Source organism: Maniola jurtina, chromosome 23 (genome assembly GCF_905333055.1).
Source record: "Maniola jurtina chromosome 23, ilManJurt1.1, whole genome shotgun sequence".
NCBI lineage: Eukaryota > Metazoa > Arthropoda > Insecta > Lepidoptera > Nymphalidae > Maniola > Maniola jurtina.
The window spans coordinates 8,131,039-8,156,079 of NC_060051.1; the positions used below are offsets into that span (position 1 = coordinate 8,131,039).

Here is a 25,041-nt window from a genome sequence, read left to right on the forward strand (position 1 = left end):
AGAACTGCCATACATGTTCCAAGTTTATCTGACCATCGGACCTCTTACCTGTCCAAACAGCGGTCCAGCTCGAAAGAGTTGAGTGGCGGCGGCTTGGCGGCCCCACCCGGGGTTGTGTTCAGTGCCGACTCCGGACCCTGTCAACAAAAGATAAAGATAAAAAGATTAAATAATATAAAAGAAAAGCTGATTGACAACTTATCTATCTACGCACAGACCACACGAGGTGGCTCAAACTACTGGACGGAGCGGGCTGTTTGACATGCTTTTATGACATAGGCATCCTCTAAGAAAACATGTTGGAAAATTCAACACCTAAGGGGGCAAAATAGGAGTTTGAGGTTTGTGTCGCGGGTTGGATAATGTTGCAAGCCACTTTGATAGCAAGAATAGCATTTAAAAAAAAAGATTCCGACGAACTGAGAACCTCCTCCTTTTTTTGAAGTCAGTTAAAAATTACACATACTAAATAGGCACACTATAGGTTTGTTCTGTGTTAAAGTGTACCTATAACTTCAAAACTTCAAAGTTACCGACTGGCTGCCCGTGTAACTTTTAAACTACTTTACACATACAGAAATTTGGAAGACATCGATGCCACAGCTACACTAAATACTAAAACGTGTCTACAAAATTTTATTATGTCTAATTGGTCGAATTGAGTACCTCCTTCTTTATTTGAAGTCGGTTAAAAAAAGCGAGTAAACGCAGGCGGGTCACCTGATGTTAAGTGATTACCGCCGAACATTTGCAGACCGCCCCGTGAATAACCCCATGCTGTAGTCTAATGTTGATAACAACACGATCAGGATGTTTAGGTACTATGACAATAGTCCTATTTATAGTAGAATAAATAATTTAAATAGCGGTTGTTATAAAAAAATACAAGTTATAAAATAGTAACACATAACAGTTTACATTGAACACTTGCTGGGCCGTGTTGACACAGGCCATCAAAACACCGCTCCTCTGAGCTCATAGTGCAAATATGTTTATGTCTACGGCTGCCCACTACAATAACATATTAACTAGTTTTTCTTATTCAGCGTTAGGTTAGGGCTGCGCCAAACATGCAACTGTGTACGCAATCGATGAAAGCATGGGATAGGTTTTTTACCCGTCTGCGGCAATGCCAAAAGGAAGAGTTATGATTTTAGCAGTATATGTATGTACTAGCGACCCGCCCCGGCTTCGCACGGGTGGACATTTATTTTTTCTATTTTCCGGGATAAAATATAGCCTATACGGATTCGGAAGAATCCCTCTAAGTAATGGTAAAAGAAATTTTGAAATCGGTCCAGTAGTTTTTGAGCCTATTCAATACAAACATACAAAAATACAAAGGTTTCCTCTTTATAATATTAGTATAGATGTATGTTTGTATCCAGATTCTGTGTGTTCCACCGTAACGCCTAAACTGGGCCGATTTTGATGAATAAGCTGTTAATTTGATCCGTCGTAAAAGTCCGGGTGACATAGGCTACATTTTATACGAAAAAAATTGACCCAACGGATGTTACACCAAAAAAAATGCGAGTCTCCAAAAATTTTTTTGCTATTGTATCGAGTGAGATGTCAAATGAAAGAGGAGAAAATTCTGAGTTTTCTGGTTGTTATTCTGAATATAAATTTACTACGACATTAAAATTTCAAACCATATTTGAAAAATTATGTTATTAATTTCGACGGAATGAGTACAAACAGTCAAACAACATAATAAAAAAAATTTAGGACACCCCTTGCCTAGTACCGGATATGACTAAAACAATAATATATGTTGCTGTACATACGTTTAATGTGCTAGACGTTTTAAATATAAGTAAATATGGCTAATTTTGTTTGATAAAGCGATTTACATATTTATTTTAAACTAGCTGATGCCCGCAGCTTCGCCCGCGTGGATTGGTCAGATCCCCTGCAGCATCAGGATTGAGGAGTTGGACTCCAAATTTTTTATGAAACAATGTCGCAAAGTTCCTCTATCGATTAAAAAAGAAATGACGCAAATCGGTTCAGAAATCTCGGAGATTTCGGTGTACATAGGTAGAAAAACACAACTCCCTTTTTGAAAGTCGGTTAAAAAAGTAGCCTATGTTACTCCCTGGTCAATTCTCTACTTGTCTGTGAAAATCCCGTCAAAATCGGTTCAGCCGTTCCCAAGATTAGCCTTTTCAAACAGACAGACAGACAGACAGACAGACAGACAAAAATTTTAAAAACGTGTGATTTGGTTATAGTATCGTTCAAATAACCATATGACCTTAATATGCGATAGTTATTTCGAAATTACAGAGTACAGACAGACACTCCAATTTTATTTATTAGTATAAGATATGTGTGCTTTAGATACTAGACTTTAAAACATAGATTTTTTATCGATGACTAGTTCATTTTTTTATAGGTATTTGCATCTTCCAAATCAGCCCGCGTCTATCTTAGACTGCATCATCATGACACCAGGTAAAATCAGGTAAACATGTTATTCATCAAGTCATCGTTAAAGTCAAAGTCAAAATCATTTATTCAAAGTAGGTACAATTGTACTCCTTTTGATGGTCATAATTGTTAAATTTGTACGATATAGTGGTGATAATTAATTACGTAACTTGAAACTAAAGCTACGAGGGTTCCAAACGCGCCCAAGTCTGAAAAGAGCCCACAAAAACTCTGCCGTTGCCTCGGCTTGTTGGTGTTGATGGTTCTGAGGAGTCCAGAAAGAAGCAGATCTTGCCCACAATAGTATTATTTGGATTTCTGTGCCCACAATTCATCTGGCACAGGGCATAGCCTGCCTACGATATTGTCACGTAGCAAAAATTGTTTGCCTACGTGACGTTAACGCAAACAAAGTGTAAGGTTTTAATTGTTTATTAATTGCTTCGAATAAAACGTGCGATTGTATCGATGCCTTATCGAATATCTGCCAGGGCTGTCACATAATCCATACTATCCATACTAATATTATAAATTTATACGAAAGTGTGTCTGTCTGCTACGTTTACACGGCCTAACCGCTGAACCGATTTTAATGTTTGTACAGACTTGGGGTACATCCCGGGAAAGGACATAGGCTACTTTTATCCCGGAAAATCAAAGAGTTCCTACAGGATTTACAAAACCGATATCCACGACTTAGGTAGCTCTAGTATCAACTAATTTGTGAGTTATAGTCGATACTAGAGCTAATTTCTTAAACTGGACCCTTTCAAGTAAAGATTTTTATATAAACCTGTGAGGATGGTACTGCCATTGGCGCAATTTAAATGCCATTAGCCTACGTTGTCGTATTAGATTACAAATTGCGAAAAACCAAATTATATTTGAATTTCGCGGGCAGACCTATTGCACCGAACAAGTATCTACTCGAAAATCGAACCCAGGACCTGGTTACCTGCTTTCAAACATGCTAACTACTAGTCCAACACGACAGGTGTAGGTAGTAACTAGTAGTAGTACCTAGTAGGGAACTATTAGGTACCAAATATCAACGGCTGTAGCGTGTGTTTGTTTACGCTAACATCACGTCTGGTAAACAAGCTGTTACGTGACAATATATCGCGTGTCTTTCTCGGAAGAAATGCCAACTATGAGGTACGTAGCATTTATTATTTTGCGAAGGATGTAACATATAGAAAGTTGGAGAAAATCTAAATCTAATCATATAAAAGGAAAAGGTGGCTGACTGATTGATTGACTGATTTATCAACGCACAATCAAACTACTGGACGGATCGGGCTGTTTATATTATAACTTACAGCATTCTTACAGCCCAGAAGAATAAGGATCGTGGAAATCTGACTTATTAAGTCGTTTAACAAGTGTACCTACCTAAATTAAAAAATAACACCCCCGACAAGTGAAGGTTACAGTAACTAGAAAAGAGCTGATAACTTTCAAACGGCTGAACCGATTTTCTTGGATTATAGCTTTACACTATATACACTCTCGATCAAGCCACCTTTCAAACAAAAAAACTAAATTAAAATGGATTCAATAGTTTAGGAGCTACGATGCCACAGACAGATACATAGATACACACGTCAAACTTATAACACCCTTCTTTTTGGGTCGGGGGTCAAAAAATCGGTCAAGAGTTGCATACCATCGTACAAGAAATGGGTTTAACACTATAATTAAAAAAAAACATCATGACTCTCCATCAAACTATTACTGTTCACGAGGTTACAGCCCGTACGGACGGACAGACGGACAATGGAGGCTTACTAATAGGGTTTCATAGGCACCCTTCGGTTACGGAACCCTAAAAATGAGTAACGTGTTTAGTTATCGGGTTCCATGTTTTGTTTTTTTACGAAAAACAACCGCATGACCGCTCTAACAATAACATGCCTGTTGTTTTGGTAAACGATGCTTGTGCTGCATTACTCATTGGATGAAGGCTTTATAGAAAGTAAACCTTGCTGTGACTCACTGACAAACAGTCATTTACTTACTTTATCAACCCCCGATCCAAAAAGAAGGGTGTTGTAAGTTTGACGTGTGTATCTGTCTGTGGCATCGTAGCTCCTAAACTAATGAACCGATTTTAATTTAGTTTTTTTTTGTTTGAAAGGTGGCTTTGATCGAGAGTGTTCTTAGCTATAATCCAAGAAAATCAATCAATTTTTTGTAAGTAGGTACTATGTAGAGAAGATGGCTTCACTTCGGCTTCACTTCACTCTGCTAATGTGCGTTGCGCTTTAGTCAGATAAAAAGGAAAATCTCACCTGTCTAACAGCATACAGCATCTTGAGATCCTCCAAAGTTATTGAATCACTAATTATTATTATTATTATTTATTAATAACACGGTTCGCGTCTTGTTTATTAATAAACAATAATAAATTCTATTGCACTAAGATCATATCGCTCGTATCAAATGATATATGTGCACTTATTATTGTAATTACTGTGTTTATTCCCATATTATTGTTTATTATTATTATACTATTATTAATTTATTATCGTCATTATGATAAGTTTATGATGATTCTGAAAGATTTTGTTTGCGTTATTACATATTACATACTTAGTTATGTTTGCGTCGCTGTTCAGTATTGAGAACGTTTTAAAATAATAAAAAATATTTAGAAAAAAAAAACAAAAAAAAACCGATCAAGTGCGAGTCAGGCCACACTTTTTTAGGGTCCCGTACATCTATACTAATATTATAAAGAGGAAACCTTTGTATTTACCATTACTTAGAGGGATTCTTCCGAATCCGTATAGGCTATATTTTATCCCGGAAATTAGATAGGATTTTTCGTGGTAGTGTCCACCCGTGCGAAGCCGCTCGCTAGTATAATTATAAACATCATATTTTAGGTAATGAAATATTATCTATCTCCATTCCCAGCCAAATCCGTCTAGTAGTTTTTGCGTGAAGGAGTAACAAACATAAACACACACATACCTACACACATACACACAAACTTTCGCCTTTATAATATTAGTGTGATAGTGTGAAGTGTGATGATCTATTTTTTTATTCCGGTACAAGCACAGACAGATCACTATTTAGTGGTTTGTGGTTACAAGTTAGCCCTTATATCGGATTCTGCATTAAGGTTCTCTCTACAACGTAGCTATACCTATACCTAATAAGCCTATTAGCTCAACGGTTATAGGAACAGACTGAAGTCCCAAAAGTCAGCGGTTCAAACTCCACCCGTTGTACCATTGTCGTACCTACTCAAGCTTTACAGTTTATACGCGGGGAGCAACCAATACTGAAAGCTCTGTGATCGCGGATTTGAAAACTTTTGATGAAAATGAAAAGTTTACACTCGAAGGAATAGGATGAGCTTGGTCAGCGTGGATTTAATTAGCCGAAAATATGTTTAACTAGCTGATGCCCGCGTGGATTGGTCAGATCCCCTGCAGCATCAGGATTGAGGAGTTGGACTCCAAATTTTTTATGAAACAATGTCGCAAAGTTCCTCTATCGATTAAAAAAGAAATGACGCAAATCGGTTCAGAAATCTCGGAGATTTCGGTGTACATAGGTATAAAAACACAACTCCCTTTTTGAAAGTCGGTTAAAAAAGTAGCCTATGTTACTCCCTGGTCAATTCTCTACTTGTCTGTGAAAATCCCGTCAAAATCGGTTCAGCCGTTCCCAAGATTAGCCTTTTCAAACAGACAGACAGACAGACAAAAAATTTTAAAAACGTGTGATTCAGTTATACTCGTAGTATCGTTCAAATAACCATATGACCTTAATATGCGGTAGTTATTTCGAAATTACAGACAGACACTCCAATTTTATTTATTAGTAGTAGTATAGATATAGATTAAATTTTATAGTATTTACCTAATGGCCGTTAAGTTTAACATCTCAATTCTCATCGCGGATTTTGATTAATCTTAAGCTAAGTGCAAAATTCCCTACAGATTTAGAAAAATTGCGGCCGACCGATGTTTTTTAGTCGGAAAGGTCCGGCATACAGATTTGAATGGTGTGATGAGGAGTAAAATTCTCTGATTCATTTTCATAAAAAAATTCAAATCCGCGATCACTGAGCGTTCAGGGTTGGTGGCTCCCTACTGGGTCGATTTTGATGAACGAGGTGTCAATTGATTTGCTGTAAAGGTCCGGGTGACATAGGCTATATTTTATATGAAAAAAATTTACCTAACGTATGTAACATGAAAAAAGTGAAGGTCTCAAAATTTTTTTTTTGCTATTGTATCGAGTGGTGTGATGAAATGAAAGAGGTAAAAATTCTGAGTTCATAAATTCCCTACTGGGCCGATTTTGATGAACGAGGTGTCAATTGATTCGTTGTAAAGGTCCGGGTGACATAGGCTATATTTTATATGAAAAAAATTTACCTAACGTATGTAACATGAAAAAAGTGAAGGTCTCAAAAAATTTTTTTTGCTATTGTATCGAGTGGTGCGATGAAATGAAAGAGGAAAACATTCTGAGTTCATAAATATAAATGTACTACATTAAAATATACTAAGCGACAGAAAAACAATTTTACTCTAATAGGTATGTCAGCCTTTATTCAGACGATCGCAGTCGAGTTTTAGTTTTCAACATTCTAAAAGAAAATAAAAATAAGGATTTCAAAACTCTACCCGATTGGAGTCGGGGCCAGACAGCCAGTTTTAACATTCAGTATCGCCTAAAAATTTCAGCAATTCCGAGCAAAGTAAAAAGCTCGTAATAAATGCCGCCCGTCCTGAAACTACCCCCTGAAAAGCGTCGTCCCCACCCCCTCAACAGCGCCGGCCAATGGCGGCGCTGTTCAGCTGTACGCCCAGCCGCTGAAAATTACGCCTACCTGAAAGTAATAATGAAATGTGTAGCGTTTTTTATGTCCTTTTTCTTTTTGGAGGAAGTGTAAAATTTACCTTATAGGCAAACTAACTGATACCCGCGATTTCGTCCGCGTGAATTTTTTTTTAAATCCCGTGGAGTTCCCACGGGATTTTTAAAAAACCGTCTTTGGTATTCCGGGATAAAAAGTTGCCTATGTCGGGATGCAAGCTACTTCTGTACCGAATTTCAAATACATCGGTTAAACGGTTGGATCTTTAAGAATCCCGCGGGAACTCTTTGATTTTCCGGGATAAATGTCCTTCCCCGGGATGTAAGCTAACTCTGTACGGAATTTCATCAAAATCGGTGAAACTGTTGAGCCGTGAAAAGCTAGCAGACAGACAGACAGACAGACTTTCGCATTTATAGTAAGTATTAATAGTACGGATAGCACATAACACCCCCGACAGTAGGTAACTAGAAAAGAGCTGAAAACTTTCAAACGACTGAACCGATTTTCTTGGATTACTTATAGCTAACAAGTGTAAATTAAAAATTTATAACACCCCCGACGATCCAAAGTATTTGAGTTTTCCAAAACATCATTTTCAAATAAATAATTATGTATTTAGGCAACGTCCATCTTGACAGCTTGACATTTGTCAATTGACATAATATTAAGAACCTAACGGTTATCTAACCTTCTTTTCAACAAGAAAACTAGAAAAGAGCTGATAACTCTTAAACGGCTGAACCATTTTTTTTGGATTATAGCTAAGAACACTCTCGATCAAGCCACCTTTCAAACAAAAAAAACTAAATTAAAATCGGTTCATTCGTTTAGGCGCTACAATGCCACAGACAGATACACAGATACACAGACACACAGATACACAGATACACACGTCAAACTTATAACACCCCTCTTTTTGGGTCGGGGGTTAAAAAAAACTCTCGATCAAAAGCCACCTTTCAAACAAAAAACTAAATTAAAATCGATTCATTAGTTTAGGAGCTACGATGCCACAGACTGATACACAGATACATAGATACACAGATGCACAGATACACAGATACACACGTCAAACTTATAGCACCCCTCTTTTTGGGTCGGGGGTTAAAAATTCAAAACCCCTGTAGGTAAGTAATCGAACCTGGGACCTCCCATTAATAAGACCACAGCGTTTACCACTGCACCAGGGCGGCCGTCAAAAACCTACTAATATTACTCACTAGACTAGAAGATGCCCGCGACTTCGTCAGCGTGGATTTAGGTTTTTAAGGATCCCGTTGGAACTGTTTAATTTTCCGGGATAAAAAGTTGCCTATGTCAATTACAGGGACGCAAGCTCTCTCGGTACCTTTTATATAAATCGGATAAGCGGATGAATCTTCAGGAATCCCGAGGGAACTGTTTGATTTTCCGGGATAAAAAGTAGTCCATCCCCGGGATATAAGCTAACTCTGCACCAAACGTCAGAATCGGCTAAACTGTTGGGCCGTGAAAAGGTAGCAGACAGACAGACAGATACACTTTCGCATATATATTAATATTAAGTAAGGATAAGTTGGTGGTATAAATACAGGTGGTTAAGGCGTCTGCCTTCTATTCCAAAGGTCAGGGGTTCGATCTCGAAAACACATCTCTAATTTTTCGGTATTAATATCACTTGCTTTAACGGTGAAGGAAAACATCGTGAGAGTTCTGCATATAATGTTCTCAAAGGTGTGTGAAGTCTGCCAATTCGCACTTGATCAGCGTGGCGAACTGTGGCCTAAGCCACAGAACACCTCTGTTCTGTGGCCTAAGCCCTCCTCATTCTGAGAGGAGGATTCGAAGGGTGTTGACGACGTGACGTGTAGCCCAGTAAGCAAGTTGAAGCAACATACTCAAAATACTGATGGATGGGGATTAGGCTAACGGGTAGAGGTGGGAGAGGAGGTAAAGGCCCCTTTCACGTGCACGTTCACGTGACACGTGCGTAAATCCCTAACACACCGGGTTACACATACGTCCACGCTTTACGCAAGCGGTGTGCCATGTTTCATACAGTTCCATACATTACAACGCAATGGTACGCGCTACGTCTACGCTTACGCAGCCTGTGTGCCAGACACTGGTCGTTGGTTGTCATCGGCTTTACCCCCAACCCATTAGCTTCACCCCCATCCATCAGTACTTTGAGTATGTTTCTTCAGACACCATTCCCTACAACTACTTATGCCAAAATCGCTTTTACACAAGTTATTTCCTCTATTTCTCCTTCGGGCTAGGGGTCGCAAGCCTTTTTATTATTTAACTTTTTTTCTTTTCCCTGGGTCGCATAAAAATGGATGAGAAACAATGGACTTTATTAAACCACTAAATAATTTATTTATTCAGAGGTCCAGACCTTGGTCTAGACTCTAGAGTCTAGACATTGACGACTACTAATGATGCTTTTTTGGAGTGGTCACAGGTCAAGTGCACTAATTTAGGTAATTCGTAAGAAACATACCAAAATAAAATAAAATAAGTCAAATGCGAGTGGGCTCGCATATGAACTGTTCTGTACCATCCAAATAGGTTTTTTAGAGTTCCGTACCTGAAAAGGAAAAACGGAACTCTTACAGAATCACTTTGTTGTCTGTCTGTCTGTCTCTCTGTTCGTCCGTCCGTCGTGTCTGTCAAGAAAACCTATAGGGTACTTCCCGTCAACCTAGTATCATGAATGGCAGGTAGGTAGGTATTATAGCACAAGTAAAGGAATTAATTCGAAAATCGTGAATTTGTGGTTACATCACAGAAAAAAATTAAAATGCGTTTAAATATTCAAATTAAGATAACTCCTACCAAGTGGGGTATCATACGAAAGGGCTTTATTATACCTGTACATTCTAAAAGAAATTTTTATTTATTTTTGTGCATATCTAATAGTTTTTGATTTATCGTGCAAATTGTCGGAAAAATACCCGAGTACGGAACCCTCAGTGCGTGAGTCTGACTAGCACTTGGCCGGTCTTTTTTTAAATCCTCATACCGACCGCGATCAACATTGTACTGAGTAGGTAAATTTAACTCAATTTAAAAAGAACCATTAAAGAAAACCAATCAAAATCACCTTATAACCTTGTTTCTTGCATAAATAGTTTACTTAGTTTTAATGTTAGATAATGTTTTGAACAATGAAGTAGGTAATAGAAATATTTAAATATGTACATAGTACCTAGTTCATTCGTATAAGCTCACATTAAATACCTCGGAAAAAACCAGCCAAGTGCGAGTCAGACTCGCAAACTGAAGGTTCCGTACCTACTGGGGTATTTCTTCTGACATTTTGCACGATAAATGAAAAACTGTTGCATAGAAATTAACAAAAATCTGTTCTAGAATGTACAGGGTAAAGCCCTTTCATATGATACCCCACTTGGTATACTTAGTTATATTACTGTGAAAATAAGTACCTATTAGTTATTTGGTCATGAACACATTTTATAATTTTTTTGTGATGTAACCACAAATTCACGGTTTTCGGATTTATTGCTTTACTTGTGCTATAAGACCTACCTAGCTGCCTTTCATGATACTAGGTCAACGGGAAGTACCCTATAGGTTTTCTTGACAGACACGACAGACGGACAGACAGACAACAAAGTGATTCTATATAGGTTTCATTTTTCCTTTTGAGGTACGAAACCCTAAAAATATGGATGCGCTAAGCCCGGCGCTTTAGAACTTCCGGAGTTAGGTTTTCACTCGTGTCATGATTTCATTGCCGAAATAACAAGGTGGTATGGAATGCTCATAGTGTGCGTCTTCGCATTCACCTAGGGTTCCGTAGGTACCCTAAAGATGCCAACGGGACCCTAATACTAAGCTTCTGCTGTTCGCCGTCCGTTCGTCCGTCCGTTTGTCTGTCAGCGGGCTTTATCTCGTGAATCGTAATAGGTAGAGAAGTTAATATGATGTTTTGACATCTGGGTTTTTATTCTAAGTTTAACACTTTTTCAATGGGAAATCTATCTGTAATTAAAAAAACACCCGTTTAACAGGGCTCTCTTCGTCACTTACTCCATAAAATCGTAGTCCCAATTTCATTTGAATATTAAGCAACCAAAGTCCATGAAATTTTGCAGACATATTCTAAAAAGTAGGTAATATCTGTGCCTGTGGTGTTTTAGATTTTTCTAAAAATATGTAGTTTTAAAATTACAGGGGCTCAAAGATTTGTATGTGAATTTTTAAGACCGCGTAACTTTGAAATCGAATATTTTAACAGAAAACTGGAAAACTACAGGCATAGATATTAGTTCCCGGAACGTTTCTGCAAAATTCCATTGAGTATGATTGGTTAGTATTAAAATGAGAGACGAACTACGTTTGTATGGAGCGAGTGACGGAGAGAGCCCTCTTAACGCTTATTTTTAACTAGCTGATGCCCGCAGCTTCGCCCGCGTGGATTTAGGGTCTGAAATCCCGTGGGAAAGTTGTCACAAAGTTCCTCTATCGCTTAAAAAAAAAAATTACGCAAATCGGTTCAGAAATCTCGGAGATTTCGGTGTACACAGGAAGAAAAACACAACTCCCTTTTTGAAAGTCGGTTAAAAAAGTAGCCTATGTTACTCCCTGATCAATCCTCTACTTGTCTGTGAAAACCCCGTCAAAATCGGTCCAGCCGTTCCGAAGATTAGCCTTTTCAAACAGACAGACAGACATACAGACAGACAGACAGACAGACAAAAATTTTAAAAACGTGTGATTCAGTGTTGGTATCGTTCAAATAACCATATGAGCTTAATATGAGGTAGTTATTTCGAAATTACAGACAGACACTCCAATTTTATTTATTAGTATATAGTATAGATTTTTTGTAGTAAGACTGTCAGTGTTTCTGTAATTGTACGCAAAATATAGACTTCAAGATAAAGTTTAACTATAATATACCTACCTATGTCAAAAAAAATACTAAATTAGATCATTCTTTTAGTACCTAGGTACCGTAGGCTACTGAGTACCTGACCTATATAATAAAAATATCAATACAGGTAAAAAAACGTGCTTAATTAATTAATAATGTACTCATCTTAAATTATTATATTACCTATTATCAAAATTATAAAATGTAAAAAATATTACACACAATAAAGTTAATTTTACACCAAGAGCCAACCACAAAAAATTTGCCTAAAAATAGCAATCGCAAATTCATGAATCGAAACGTTCATTAACCGTAAAACTCGCGCGGGAAATCTCGGGCTCTTATCAGCTGTTAAAAAGAGCGCTCTAAAGCGGTCGCGCGCCATTGGCCGCCCGCTTATGAGCGACGATGCGATTGGTCCGCGCGGAGCACATGAGCGACAGACCACGTGCTTATAAGTTCCGAGTTCGAAATTCAAACTTTTTACGCGCACTGTGGTGCATTATTTTGTTTTTGCGATGTTACTTTGAACTTTTTTCGGAAATGTTATAAAGTATAGGTAACGATTGATGTTAAGAGAGGAGTTTTATGAAATATTCAATTTACGAAATGACCTAGAATAATATTTTTAATGAAATAAACTGTTTTAGTTCACTGTTTCGTGATTTTCTAAAAATTTAATTTGTCTACTTACGAAACGTTGGTTTACTGCACACAGATCAAATCAGAGTAAAATAAAACAACAACCATAATTTCGCATATCAATCGGCATTGAAGCGATAAGATAAACTTAAAGACAGTAAAAAAACCTAACACGGAAAAATCACGCTTAACGCCGAGGTCATATCAATTAAAACTGCCAACACAAAACAAAAATAATGAAAAAAACCACACGAAAAAACCCAACACTGAACAGCGACGAAAGCTACCACTCATAAGTTCCGAATGCAGTCCGATGCAAATTATTTACACTGCACTTAAGTGCATACAGTACAAAATAGAAACTGTAACGTTCCATACACTGATCGTTTAATACGCGCGTCACGTGAAATTGTGTTGCAAAAAAATTGTATATTTGCTTATGAACGCGCCTCTAAACAATACACAACAGCCGTCGCCGCGGCGGCATCAACAATGCTAGGTCGAAATAAGCAAGAAATATTTAACTACCGAAGCGGGGAGGGGCAGGCACTGGCCCTCAGTATTGGCGCTATGGCTGTGGTAGTTATAGTTTACGTGATACACAGCTCAAATACAAATAATATAAACATTACAACCGGGCATGCGCGGTACACGCAGACAGAGATGAAGCGACTCGCTAAACTTGACGGCGCACTTGAGACGAACGCTTGTTAACGTATGATAGTCAACAATCCCGTCATTATACCAACTAGATTTATCTCACAAACTAGAGATGTTGTAGTGGATTCCCTAAATTGCTTTTTTATAGATTAATTTGCATATTTCTGACAGGGGAAACGATCGCTCGGTTGTACGCATGCGCAAGGATGAGAGAGCGAAATGTTATTGACGATGCAAAATATTTATTTTTTGGCGCAACACCGACGCAGCTCCTGGATGTAACGGAATCGCTGCCATTTTGAATCCGAGAAACTGAAACAGTTCCTGAACGTTTATAAAAATTAAAGCCAAATCCTGAGTCCGTAAAACTTAAAGGCAATGCCCAATTACTTTAAGTTAGCGACGTTGAAGTAGATAAACTGCAGAGAGCAAGTTTGTATGTTATAAGTACAAGGTAGAGAAAAGATATCATAGAAAGCATTAACTTAACAAGTCTACGGGGAGTTTGAATGGATTTATATCAATTATTATCCAATATGAGCCCACTACGCATGCGTCAGACCCCATTTACACCGAATGCAAAATATATTTTTCGTTAAATTTTTGTCAATCATAAAGTGAATATAAATAAATGACAATAAGGCGAATCACAAATTCTTAGCAATCTCTTTCGTGTCTTTGCATTCCTACGTGACACTGACGAAATAATAATCATGACGTGTGATACGACCAGTTTAAACAATCATAACCATAAACGAGAACATAAATCGTGTACCTATTTAATCGTAGAAATAACAAACAATCAACAGACAGATGTTAAACTCCACGAATACTTTAAGAATGATGATTAAATAACAAAAAAACAACCAAAATGGAATTGATAGGTATATTTCTTAAAAATTCTCAAATACTTTATTGGAATTTAAAGATATTATTGACTTTATTGTGGATCCCATAGTAGATGCCTTTAACTATAGGCCCTTCTCAGGCCTAGAGTGCTAGAAGCTAGATTGCTGCTCTATAGCCATAATACAATGATTTTATTCCAAGTGTTAACTTTGAGCATAATTTACTATTAGATTTGTATAACGTATTATTATGACAAGATTTCAGCAATGATATTTATTAGATCATTTAAAATCCGAACAAGAAAGAGTTAGTCATTATTATCCTAGAAGGCTACAAAAACTTGTCTGTTTTATCCTTCTTCAATTGTTTTTTATGTCTCAACTTGTTGAGTTTTAGACTTGTCCAGTGATTGGCTTGACGATCATCTCTGCTTATATTTTTCTGGGCTTGGCACCTGATATATTAAGAATTAAAACAGCTTAAACAGCTATACTTACCACTAGCTGACTAACCCCTAGTAGTCGAGTAGAATTTCGTTTCTAAACGGTCATCTATGTTGTTGAAAAACGCTACAGAAAAAAATCTCAAGTTTTTGGCAAATTTCTAGTGGTCTATAATAGACAGTCAGTTGTCTTTAACACAGGTAATAAATATAACTGCACCGATTCGGTGTAACAGCTAGCCAGCTCCCAGTAGGCCATTGACATTTTTATTGGGCGATGATTTAGGGGCTATCGATTGCGTCGCCACCACTCATCCGGAAGAAGATTTGAATTTAGGACTCTGCTCTACTGACATCACGTCTAGGCTTGATGTATTGCCTGAGTCTGTTATTGCTATTTAACAGGTTCAGACGTTTTTATGGGATATCTAGATCTGTAATTAGATAAATTGAAAGAATATATTTTTTACAGATTTGCCATCGAAATTATTCTACTAATTCATGATATGCCTATGATACAATTGATATATCTACCTGCCTTATTCTTAGTGACAATGTTGTATACACGCAATAGGATTTGCATTCAGGTGTCCACAAGATTTTACTGATTTGTTACATTTTGCTTATATTGCAACATATTCTTATTTGGCTTTTGGAAAGAGCTGCTGTTGCCAACTCTTCTCAGTAGAATCTGCTTTCTATACCCATAGTCTTGAATCCGGATCTATCTCTTGTGCAGTTGACCTATTTACACGAAATAAAAATATTTTCATTTTGAATTAAACACTTTGCTTTTTTCGCGTATTGGGTTTGATTCTTATTTATTATCAAGTCTAATATTATTATTTTTTAATTCTATTTTAACCACCCAAGATTTTTTCACATTAGAAACTAAAGATTCGGCCCTAGTCTGTTACAGTGAATTAATTTTTTTACTCATTTATTACGATTTACATTTCTATCGAAGTTTTGATCATTGAATTGTTATTCTGTAGGTAGGCACTAACTTATTGTAATTATTTAACATTTGATGTCCTAAAAGATTTTCCTTGTCGTATTAATATAATATTTTTGGCATGTATTTTTTTAATTTACCTATTTGGAATACATTAAGCGGATATATTTTAAATGAGAATCGTAAAAAATATACGCAGTTTGTTTTTACCTCATAAAACATAGACAGAGTCCACAAAGCGTAATGGCATCTCAGTTTGAACGGGAAAAAAATTAATTAAGAATGAACTATGGTACATAGACCAACATAGTATAGCAACATAGTAGCTTATGAGCGAGTAGGCGGGGCCTCGCTCTGTTCAGTGACGCCCAGCCCGCTTTATAGCGACCGCCTACCCGCGCTTCAGTTACGAGAGATAGCTTTGGCTTTTATATTTAGACTTTATACCCAATTTTATTTGCGTAATGCGGGGATCATGTATTTATAGCTTCTGATATTGACCGTGTCTGATACGATAAGCTTTATTGGTTTCAAATGCAATATTAAGTTATTTTAATTTAAAGTTTATTCCAATTTTAATTGCTCGATAAACTACTGACATTGGAATTGTACTGATATAGTAATTGTTTAGGTACACCATACAATTTGAATTATTTTATAAACATAATATCCAGGGGCTCTACCTATTATTAAGATATTTTATTTATTTTCTGCATGGATAAAAATATTACACACTGTCAAAACTAGAGTTCGTCATTCCTACGTCATTTCTAGTCCTTGGCATTTGGCTACATGAAAATTACTTTAAAATAACTGTGATTGCAGACAGAACAAAGTGCGCTAGAAATATTATTTCAGCCTCTGTCACCAATATTTTAAGTAATTGTTCGAGCAAAAATATCACTTATGTTGAAATAGAATTACTATTAGGTAGGTATACTGAGTAGGTAAATTAGTGATTTCTAGGCCCGTTCAACTTTTGGCTACATAAAAATAAAACAATACTTTTATTGTGATTGCATATCTGCAATCTGTTTCGAAGATTCTATCGAATATTGTTACTCCAATTTAATGATAAAAACTTTAAAATGAAGTATCAAAGTTTTATTTAAACAAAATCACTATGTATTATCAACATAATAAACACCTTCTTCAGTGTATATTATAAAAAATTATCTGTGATGTAATGAAAAATTTTACTTATTTGAAAAAATGTTTCCTCATTAAATTAACTAGCATTAGTTTTAGGCCACCATCCCTTAGACTACACTCGTTAATGGCGGAATAGCAATCGCTTCAAGAGCAATAAAAGCGGAGACGCGGCAATTTGTAGACACATCTACAGCTAGATCTAGGCTATATCTAGACTTCATCTAGGTCTGTCTGGTTTACAGCCTGCATAATGCACTAGCAGCTGTCTGCTTCCTTGATTATGGGGGCGAACGTAAATTAACGATTCAGGAACTACTTAGCACAGAGTTTTCAGAGTTTTTTATAGCCCTTGACTGCAATCTCACCTGGTGGTAAGTGATGATGCAGTCTAAGGGGGAAGCGGACTAACGGAAGGGGTATGGTAGTTTTTTTTACCCTTTGGCTTCTACACGGCATCGTACCGGAACGCTAAATCGCTTGGCGGCACGGCTTCGTCAGTAGGGTGGTAACTAGTCACGGCCGAAGCCTCCCACGTGATTTAGGCAAATTAATAGGTATCACTTGCGTGATGATGAGCTCGTGAAGAAACCTGCGTACCTGAGAGTTCTCCATAATGTTCTCAAAGGTGTGTGAGGTCTGCACTGGACCAGCGACGCCTAAAACCCTTCTTATAGCTCGTTCGCACAGCCTGCGTAAGCGTTGCGTAAGTTTGCGTTGTAATGTACGGAACTTTATGAAACATGGCACACCGCTTCCATAAAGCGTGGACGTATATGCGTAACCCGGTGCGGTAGGTTTTGAGGTCCGTATTTAGCCTTTTCGTTTCCTCCGTGCCCCGGAGAGAACATTAAGCCGTCGGGCCCGGTTATTATCACTAACATCTAATAACTGTAAAAACCTAAGAATCGAAACTTCGTTTTCTTAGTGAGTTATATGCGAAAGGATTTGGGAACCCACCGCATTATTATCCCAAGAGAACTCCTGCCATTATGTGATGGAAAGGATTAAGGAATCGCGACCCTCAGCAATGAAGGAATGCGACTATAAAGAAGTAATCGCGGCTAATTTACAAATATGTTAGCCTACGATTACCAACGGACACAAGTAAGTAGGTAAATAAGTAATAAAAATTGTTTTCTCGTCGTAAAAAACTGCTTCGTTGCGACCATTCCGACAGACCGTTGGGGTTTAGTGGCAGTAAACGTTCGCTTTTATTGACACACTAAAGATTGGATGATGCAAAGTTTTCGGTTAATCCTTTATATCTTAGATAGTTTATACTTTATGACAGACTAGCTGATACCCGCGACTTCGTCCGCGTGGATTTATGTAGGGTTCTAAAATCCCGTGGGAACTCTTTGATTTTCCGTCATAAAAGTAGCCTATGTCCTTCCCCGGGATGCAAGCTACTCGTATCTCTGTACCATATTTCATCAAAATCGGGATGCAAAATCGGGAACGGATGGGCCGTGAAAGGATAGCAGACAGACAGAGAGACAGACACACTTTCGCATTTATAATATTAAGTATGGAAGTATGGATTAGCTTATGCCCGCGACTTCGTCGGCGTGGACTACACTTTCAAACTCCTATTTTACCCCTTAGGGGTTGAATTTAAAAAAAAATCTTAGCGGATGTCTACGTCATAATAGCTATCATGCCTTTTGATCCGTCCAGTACCTAGGTAGATTGAGCTGTGCGTTGATAGCTATCAGTCAATCAGTCAGTCACCTTTACTTTTTTACCGACTTAGAAAAAAGGAGGAGGTTCTCAATTCGTCGGAATCTTTTTTTTAATATTTAGACTAGCCGATGCCCGCGACTTCGTCCGCGTGGATTTAGATTTTCAAAAATGCCGTAGAAACTCTTTGATTTCCCGGGATAAATAGTAGCCTATGTCACTCATCAGATTTTCAACTATTATATCCACTATAATATTAAACCCGCGTCTTCGTCCGCGTGGACAATCCAAATTTCAAATACTTACCTAATTTTAGGGGTTGAATTTTTCTGTCTAGTAGTTTGAGCTGTGCGTTGTTAGAGACAGTCAGTCAGTCAAGTTTTCCTATAGAAATATGGACAAGGGACCCGCCTCGGCTTCGCACGGGTTGCAAAGTCAATATAATGCGTAAAAATGAGTTCTCACGCGCCATTTTAACTTGATGTGTCAAATATCATGTCAAAGGTACGATTTAAGTGGTGAACCGTACCTACTTTTGACATTATAATTTGACCCATAAAGTTAAAATGGCGCGTGAAAAGTAATTTTGTACGAAATAATAGCAACGTTCTATGACATAATAAGTTTAGTATTCAGTAGTACGCTCAATAAAGTTACATTACAATGAAAAGCTCAAAGCTTGTAGGTACCTACTGGAGACCTTAATGCCAAAATAAGAAAGAAAGCCCTTTTACAAACAGGGGCTCTGTGTTTAGCGACCCTAGGGTTTTAATGTTAAGATGTTACGTAAATATGCCGAGATAAAATGAAGAGACCATTCATAACCATTTTGATACAACGAGGAATTATAATATTACTAACTAAAAAACCCCGGCTTCGCTTGGGTGGAATTAAAAAAAAAAATTAAGGGTTCCGTAGATACGGAAATTTTGTTGGATTTTTTTTTTCTGAAATTTCACAATTATAAGTGATCCTGGGTTCTTAAAAACAGAACTCTATGATCAACTTGTTGCCTGTACCTATGTAGCCTGTCAGCCTATCTATTTAAGACCCTTCCCATTGACCTCGAAAAAAAACCTATTTTTTAGAGTATTCGCATCTTTCTTCTTACCAATGTAATAGGAAAAGGACAGAATTTAACTTATTTTAACTTAGGACTGTCAAGCCCCGTGACTTTAAGAGGGCTCTCTCCGTCACTCGTTTCCACTCGTTTCATACAATCGTAGTTCCAATTTCATTTGAATATTAAGCAACCTAAGTCCATGAAATTTTGCAGACATATTCTAGAAACTAATATCTATGTTTGTGGTTTTCCAGATTTCTGTTAAAATATTCGGTTTCAAAGTTACGCGGTCTTAAAAATTTTCATACAAATCTTGGAGCCCCTGTAATTTTAAAACTACATATTTTTAGAAAAATCTAAAACACCACAGACACAGATATTAGTTTCTAGAATATGTCTGCAAAATTTTATGGACTTTGGTTGCTTAATATTCAAATGAAATTGGAACTACGATTGTATGAAACGAGTGGAAACGAGTGACGGAGAGAGCCCTGTTAACTTAATTTACTTACCAGTATTGGTAGTTGCACCATTGGACTCTGAAAATAGAAATAGCAAATTCAAATGTCAAAAAAATTATGTAGGTTTATTAAATTCTTAGATTCAAGAGTCAAGGCACATTGCGGCAGAGAGTGACACGAAGCGTCAAATTCAATTCACGAAATGGCGTAGCATTCGTAGAGTCGTAGCTCCACGTCGTAGCGTAAATTTTCTCACAGTGCATCCGCTTGCCATACACAATCAAGTTTACAGTCAAAGCAGCAGATAAGAAGCGCACGGGCGTCGAGTAAACTTGACGATGTATTGCTCTCAGGGTAAGATGTATTAGAGCGCACTCTGACTTTGCTTAGACTTAAGACAGAGTTAAAACGAGACAGATGTATATCTCTCACATAAATCTGTCCCGTTTTAACTCAATCTGATATTGTTTTTAACTACCACGACATTTAAAAGAATGGATTTCAGATGTAATATACCACAATATAAAATTGCATAATAACTAAGAATTAATCTTACGTTTGAGCAGAGTCAAAGTGCGTGCTATAAATATCACCCCGAGTCTCAGTGTGCATGACATCAAATCTGCTGCATACTTGACGGTTAAGGGCCTTTTCAGTGCGACGCGGATGGCCTGCGCGGACGTCCGCAGCGGACGCTGGAGTGTATGAAACCTCAACAGCGCGTTCAGAGCGACGCGGAGCTGTCCGCGTCGCGGAGTTGTTGAGGTTTCATACATTTTGCCGTCCGTCGCGGGCGTCCGCGTGGGTTGTCCGCATCGCACTGAAAAAGTGAAAAGGCCCTAACTTGATCGGGGTTGGTCAGCGTAAGTAATCACTGTTCAAGTAACGGCAAAGTAGATTGAAACAAGAAAGCGCGTGGACGCAGCTGTGTGCGTCTAGCACACAGTCTCTGCGCTCTGCAGCAATGTGCCTTGGCCTTTGTGCCTTGATTAAAAATTACGTAGAAGAAAATTTAACAAGTCCATTTAAGAAGTTTATTCATAAAGGTAAAATATAAGTATGTAAGTAACTGTAAGTAATAAAGTTGTAACTAAATGTGATTGTTTCAGAAAATTAGACATTTGATAATCTTTTATACTCTGGCAAAATTATGGAAAACTAGAGGATGCCCGCGACTTCGTCTGCGTGGATTTAGGTTTTTAAAGATCCCGTGGAAACTGTTTGATTTTCCGGGATAAAAAGTTGCCTATGTCAATTACAGGGACGCAACCCCGGCACCAAATTTCATACAAATCGGTTAAGCGGATGGGTTTTTAAGAATCCCGTGGGAACTCTTTGATTTTCCGGGATAAAAAGTAGCCTATGTCCGTCTCCGGAATATAAGCTAACCCTGTACCAAACGTCAGAATCGGTTAAGCTGATGGGCCGTGAAAAAGTAGCAGACAGACAGACAGACAAACTTTGGCATTTATAATATTAGTATGGATGACGAATTAGGTAAACAAAATAAAATATACCTAGTACAGACTCCAGGTCTTTAACCGTATCCGTGTAAAAAATTATGTCGAGAGTCGATACATTAGAGATGGCAGTAATATAACACAGCTCATACATTGTCATGATAAATGATTTATCAAACATGTTGTATTACTCAAGCAAAGTTACAACAAGTGTAAATTAAAAATTTATAACACCCCCGACAAGTGAAGGTTACAGTAACTAGAAAAGAGCTGGTAACTTTCAAACGGCTAAACTGATTTTCTTGGATTATAGCTAAGAACACTCTCGATCAAGCCACCTTTCAAACAAAAAAAAAGAACTAAATTAAAATCGGTTCATCAGTTTAGCAGGTACGATGCCACAGACAGATACACAGATACACACATCAAACTTATAACACCCCTCTTTTTGGGTCGGGGGTCAAAAAAGACTAGTAAACAAAATGAATATATTATCTACACTATACGAAAAAAACATTGCGAAGGTCAAGAAGTTAAGAATAACGCCAAAATCTTTGAACTCTAAAGTTGCCCTGACCGCGGCTGCCAGTGCCTGCGTACTGATAACAGACTCTTCTCTTATCAAGTTATCATTATCACAATTTTTGTTTTCATAACAAAAATATTGAATTCACATTTGATTACGTCACATTGCTATATTGTTGTCCTTCCGATCCAAACTCATCCGATCCGAATCCGTGAAATACGGATATAAAAAACTCGGGCCGAATTCGGATATTGCTTACTCACAAATCCGATCTCTGATCCAAATCCAAGCTATTCAGTGTACATCCATACTTAATATTATAAATGCGAAAGTGTGTCTGTCTGTCTGCTACCTTTTCACGGCCGAACAGTTTAACCGATTCTGACGAAAGATACAGGGTTAGCTTATATACCGGGGACGGACATAGGCTACTTTTTATCCCGGAAAATCAAAGAGTTCCCACGGGATTCCTAAAATCCCATCCGCTTAACCGATTTGTAAGAAATTTGGTACTGAAGTAGCTTGCGTCCCTGTAATTGACATAGGCATTTTATCCCGGAAAATCAAACAGTTCCCACGGGATCCTTAAAACCTAAATCCACGCGGACGAAGTCGCGGGCATCCCCTAGTAATTATATAACTTTTCGGAGCTATGCACGCTTTAGGTATACTGGACAACATCGTAACGCGAGGAAACCTGCATGCCTGAGAGTTCTCCATAACGATAAGAGTTATAAGACGTCCACCACGTGTGGATTGACAGACTTCACGTGGAGAACATTATGGAGAACTGTCAAGCATGCAGGTTTCCTCAGAATGTTTTCCTTCGCCGTTAAAGCAAGTGATTCTTATTTGCTTACAAGTGTAAATTAAAAATTTATAACACCCTCGACAAGTGAAGGTTACAGTAACTAGAAAAGAGCTGATAACTTTTAAACGGCTGAACCAATTTTTTTGGATTATAGCTAAGAACACTCTCGATCAAGCCACCTTTCAAACAAAAAAAAAAAAAAAACGGTTCATTAGTTTAGGAGCTACGATACCACAAACAGATAAACAGATACAGAGATACACAGATACACACGTCAAACTTATAACACCCCTCTTTTTGGGTCGGGGGTTAAAAAACACATAATTCTGAAAAGATAGAGGTGCCTGCTCGGGATCGAACCTACTAACTGCCGAAAAGGAGGCGGATGTTTTCACCACTAGGCTATCACGGCTATAGTGTTATTATTTGTTAATTTTATCGCATGCGATAGTCTTTATGTGTAAATAAGCGATAATTCAATATTTGCAAAATGCAGATAGTATTACATAGTCATAAAACTAGGCACGGAATAGATAATGTAGGGTACCTAGCTTAGTTGTGACGTCATGTTAGCTAGGATTAGCTGTGTTACTTTGTTTCTCTATATTTTACCTACTTATTTATTAACCCACGACCCAAAAAGGGGGGTGTTATAAGTTTGACGTGTGTATCTGCGTGTCCGTGGCATCGTAGCTCCTAAACTAACGAACCGATTTTAATTTAGTTTTTTTTTTGTTTGAATGGTGGCTTGATCGAGAGTGCTCTTAGCTATAATCCAAGAAAATCGGTTCAGCTGTTTGAAAGTTATCAGGTCTTTTCTAGTTACTGTAACCTTCACTTGTCGGGGGTGTTATAAATTTTTAATTTACACTTGTACAACGTGTAATCAGAACGCTAGCAAAAACTTAGGGGTTAATATTATACTACCTAAACACAATCCAATGCCAATAACCATTTGCCTTATCTTGTGGTTTTTGTGATTTTTCAAACCCGCAATTTATAGTGTGCAAAACTCGGGTCAATGATCCACCTACGACGCGACATTGACTCCGAGTGGCGTATTTACGCAAACAAAAAAAATTAAATTAAAATCGGTTCATTAGTTTAGGAGCTACGATGCCACAGACAGATACACAGATACCGATGCCACAGACAGATAGATACATACGTCAAACTTATAACACCCCTCTTTTTGGGTCGGGGGTTAATAAAAGGAAAAGGTGATTGACTGACTGATCTATCAACGGCAACGCACAGCTCAATTGGACGGATTGGGTTGTATGGCGTCCAGATAGTATAGCTATTATGATGTAGATATCCACTTAGAAAGGAATTTTGAAAATTCAACCCCTAAGGGGCAAATAGGGGTTTGAATATTGTGTAGTGCACGCGGACAAATTCGTGAACATAAGCTAGTCTAAACTATTACATTCGCAATTTATTATAGGGGCTGTCCTTGGACCCTGACCGTGACTTCGTCCACGTGGATTTGGGTTCCTACAAATTAAAATTCCTTTTTAATTTTTTACAATGAGCTGTTATACTGGGTTTCCAGTATAAATGTTTGTTTGTGTGTTACATGTTGTACTTAATTAAGTATGCAAAATTAGTACTAAAATTACCCATTTAATCTATTGTTAAAATTTCAAAAAAGAGGGCTCTCTCCGTCACTCGTTTCCACTCGTTTCATACAATCGTAGTTCCAATTTCACTTGAATACTAAGCAACCTAAGTCCATGAAATTTTGCAGACATATTCTAGAAACTAATATCTATGTCTGTGGTTTTCTAGATTTCTGTTAAAATATTAGGTTTCAAAGTTACGCGGTCTTAAAATTTTCATACAAATCTTGGAGCCCCTGTAATTTTAAAACTACATATTTTTAGAAAAATCTAAAACACCACAGACACAGATATTTGTTTCTAGAATATGTCTGCAAAATTTCATGGATTTTGCTTGCTTAATATTCAAATTAAATTGGAACTACGATTGTATGAAACGAGTGGAAACGAGTGACGGATAGAGCCCTGTTAACAGGGCTCTCTCCGTCACTCGCTTCATACAATCGTAGTTCCAATTTCATTTGAATATTAAGCAACCAAAGTCCATGAAATTTTGCAGACATATTCTAGAAACTAATATCTATGTCTGTGGTTTTCCAGATTTCTGTTAA

General features: G+C 37.6%; 1 protein-coding gene across 4 annotated transcripts in view; it reads right to left on the reverse strand.

The window, feature by feature from the left end:
• The window catches only part of LOC123877376 (forkhead box protein P1), an 85,903-nt gene that overhangs the window by 18,446 nt on the left and 42,416 nt on the right, over positions 1 to 25,041 (reverse strand). For 2 of the 4 annotated variants that reach the window (XM_045924080.1, XM_045924079.1), the window contains exons 3-4: positions 20,123 to 20,149; positions 49 to 137 (exon numbers count right to left, since the gene is read on the reverse strand). In XM_045924080.1, the coding sequence (XP_045780036.1) occupies positions 49 to 137; positions 20,123 to 20,149 (116 nt within the window). Of the gene's footprint in view, positions 1 to 48; positions 138 to 4,727; positions 4,983 to 20,122; positions 20,150 to 25,041 lie in introns of those variants that run through there. The other 2 variants (XM_045924082.1, XM_045924081.1) reach the window with 2 other exon arrangements.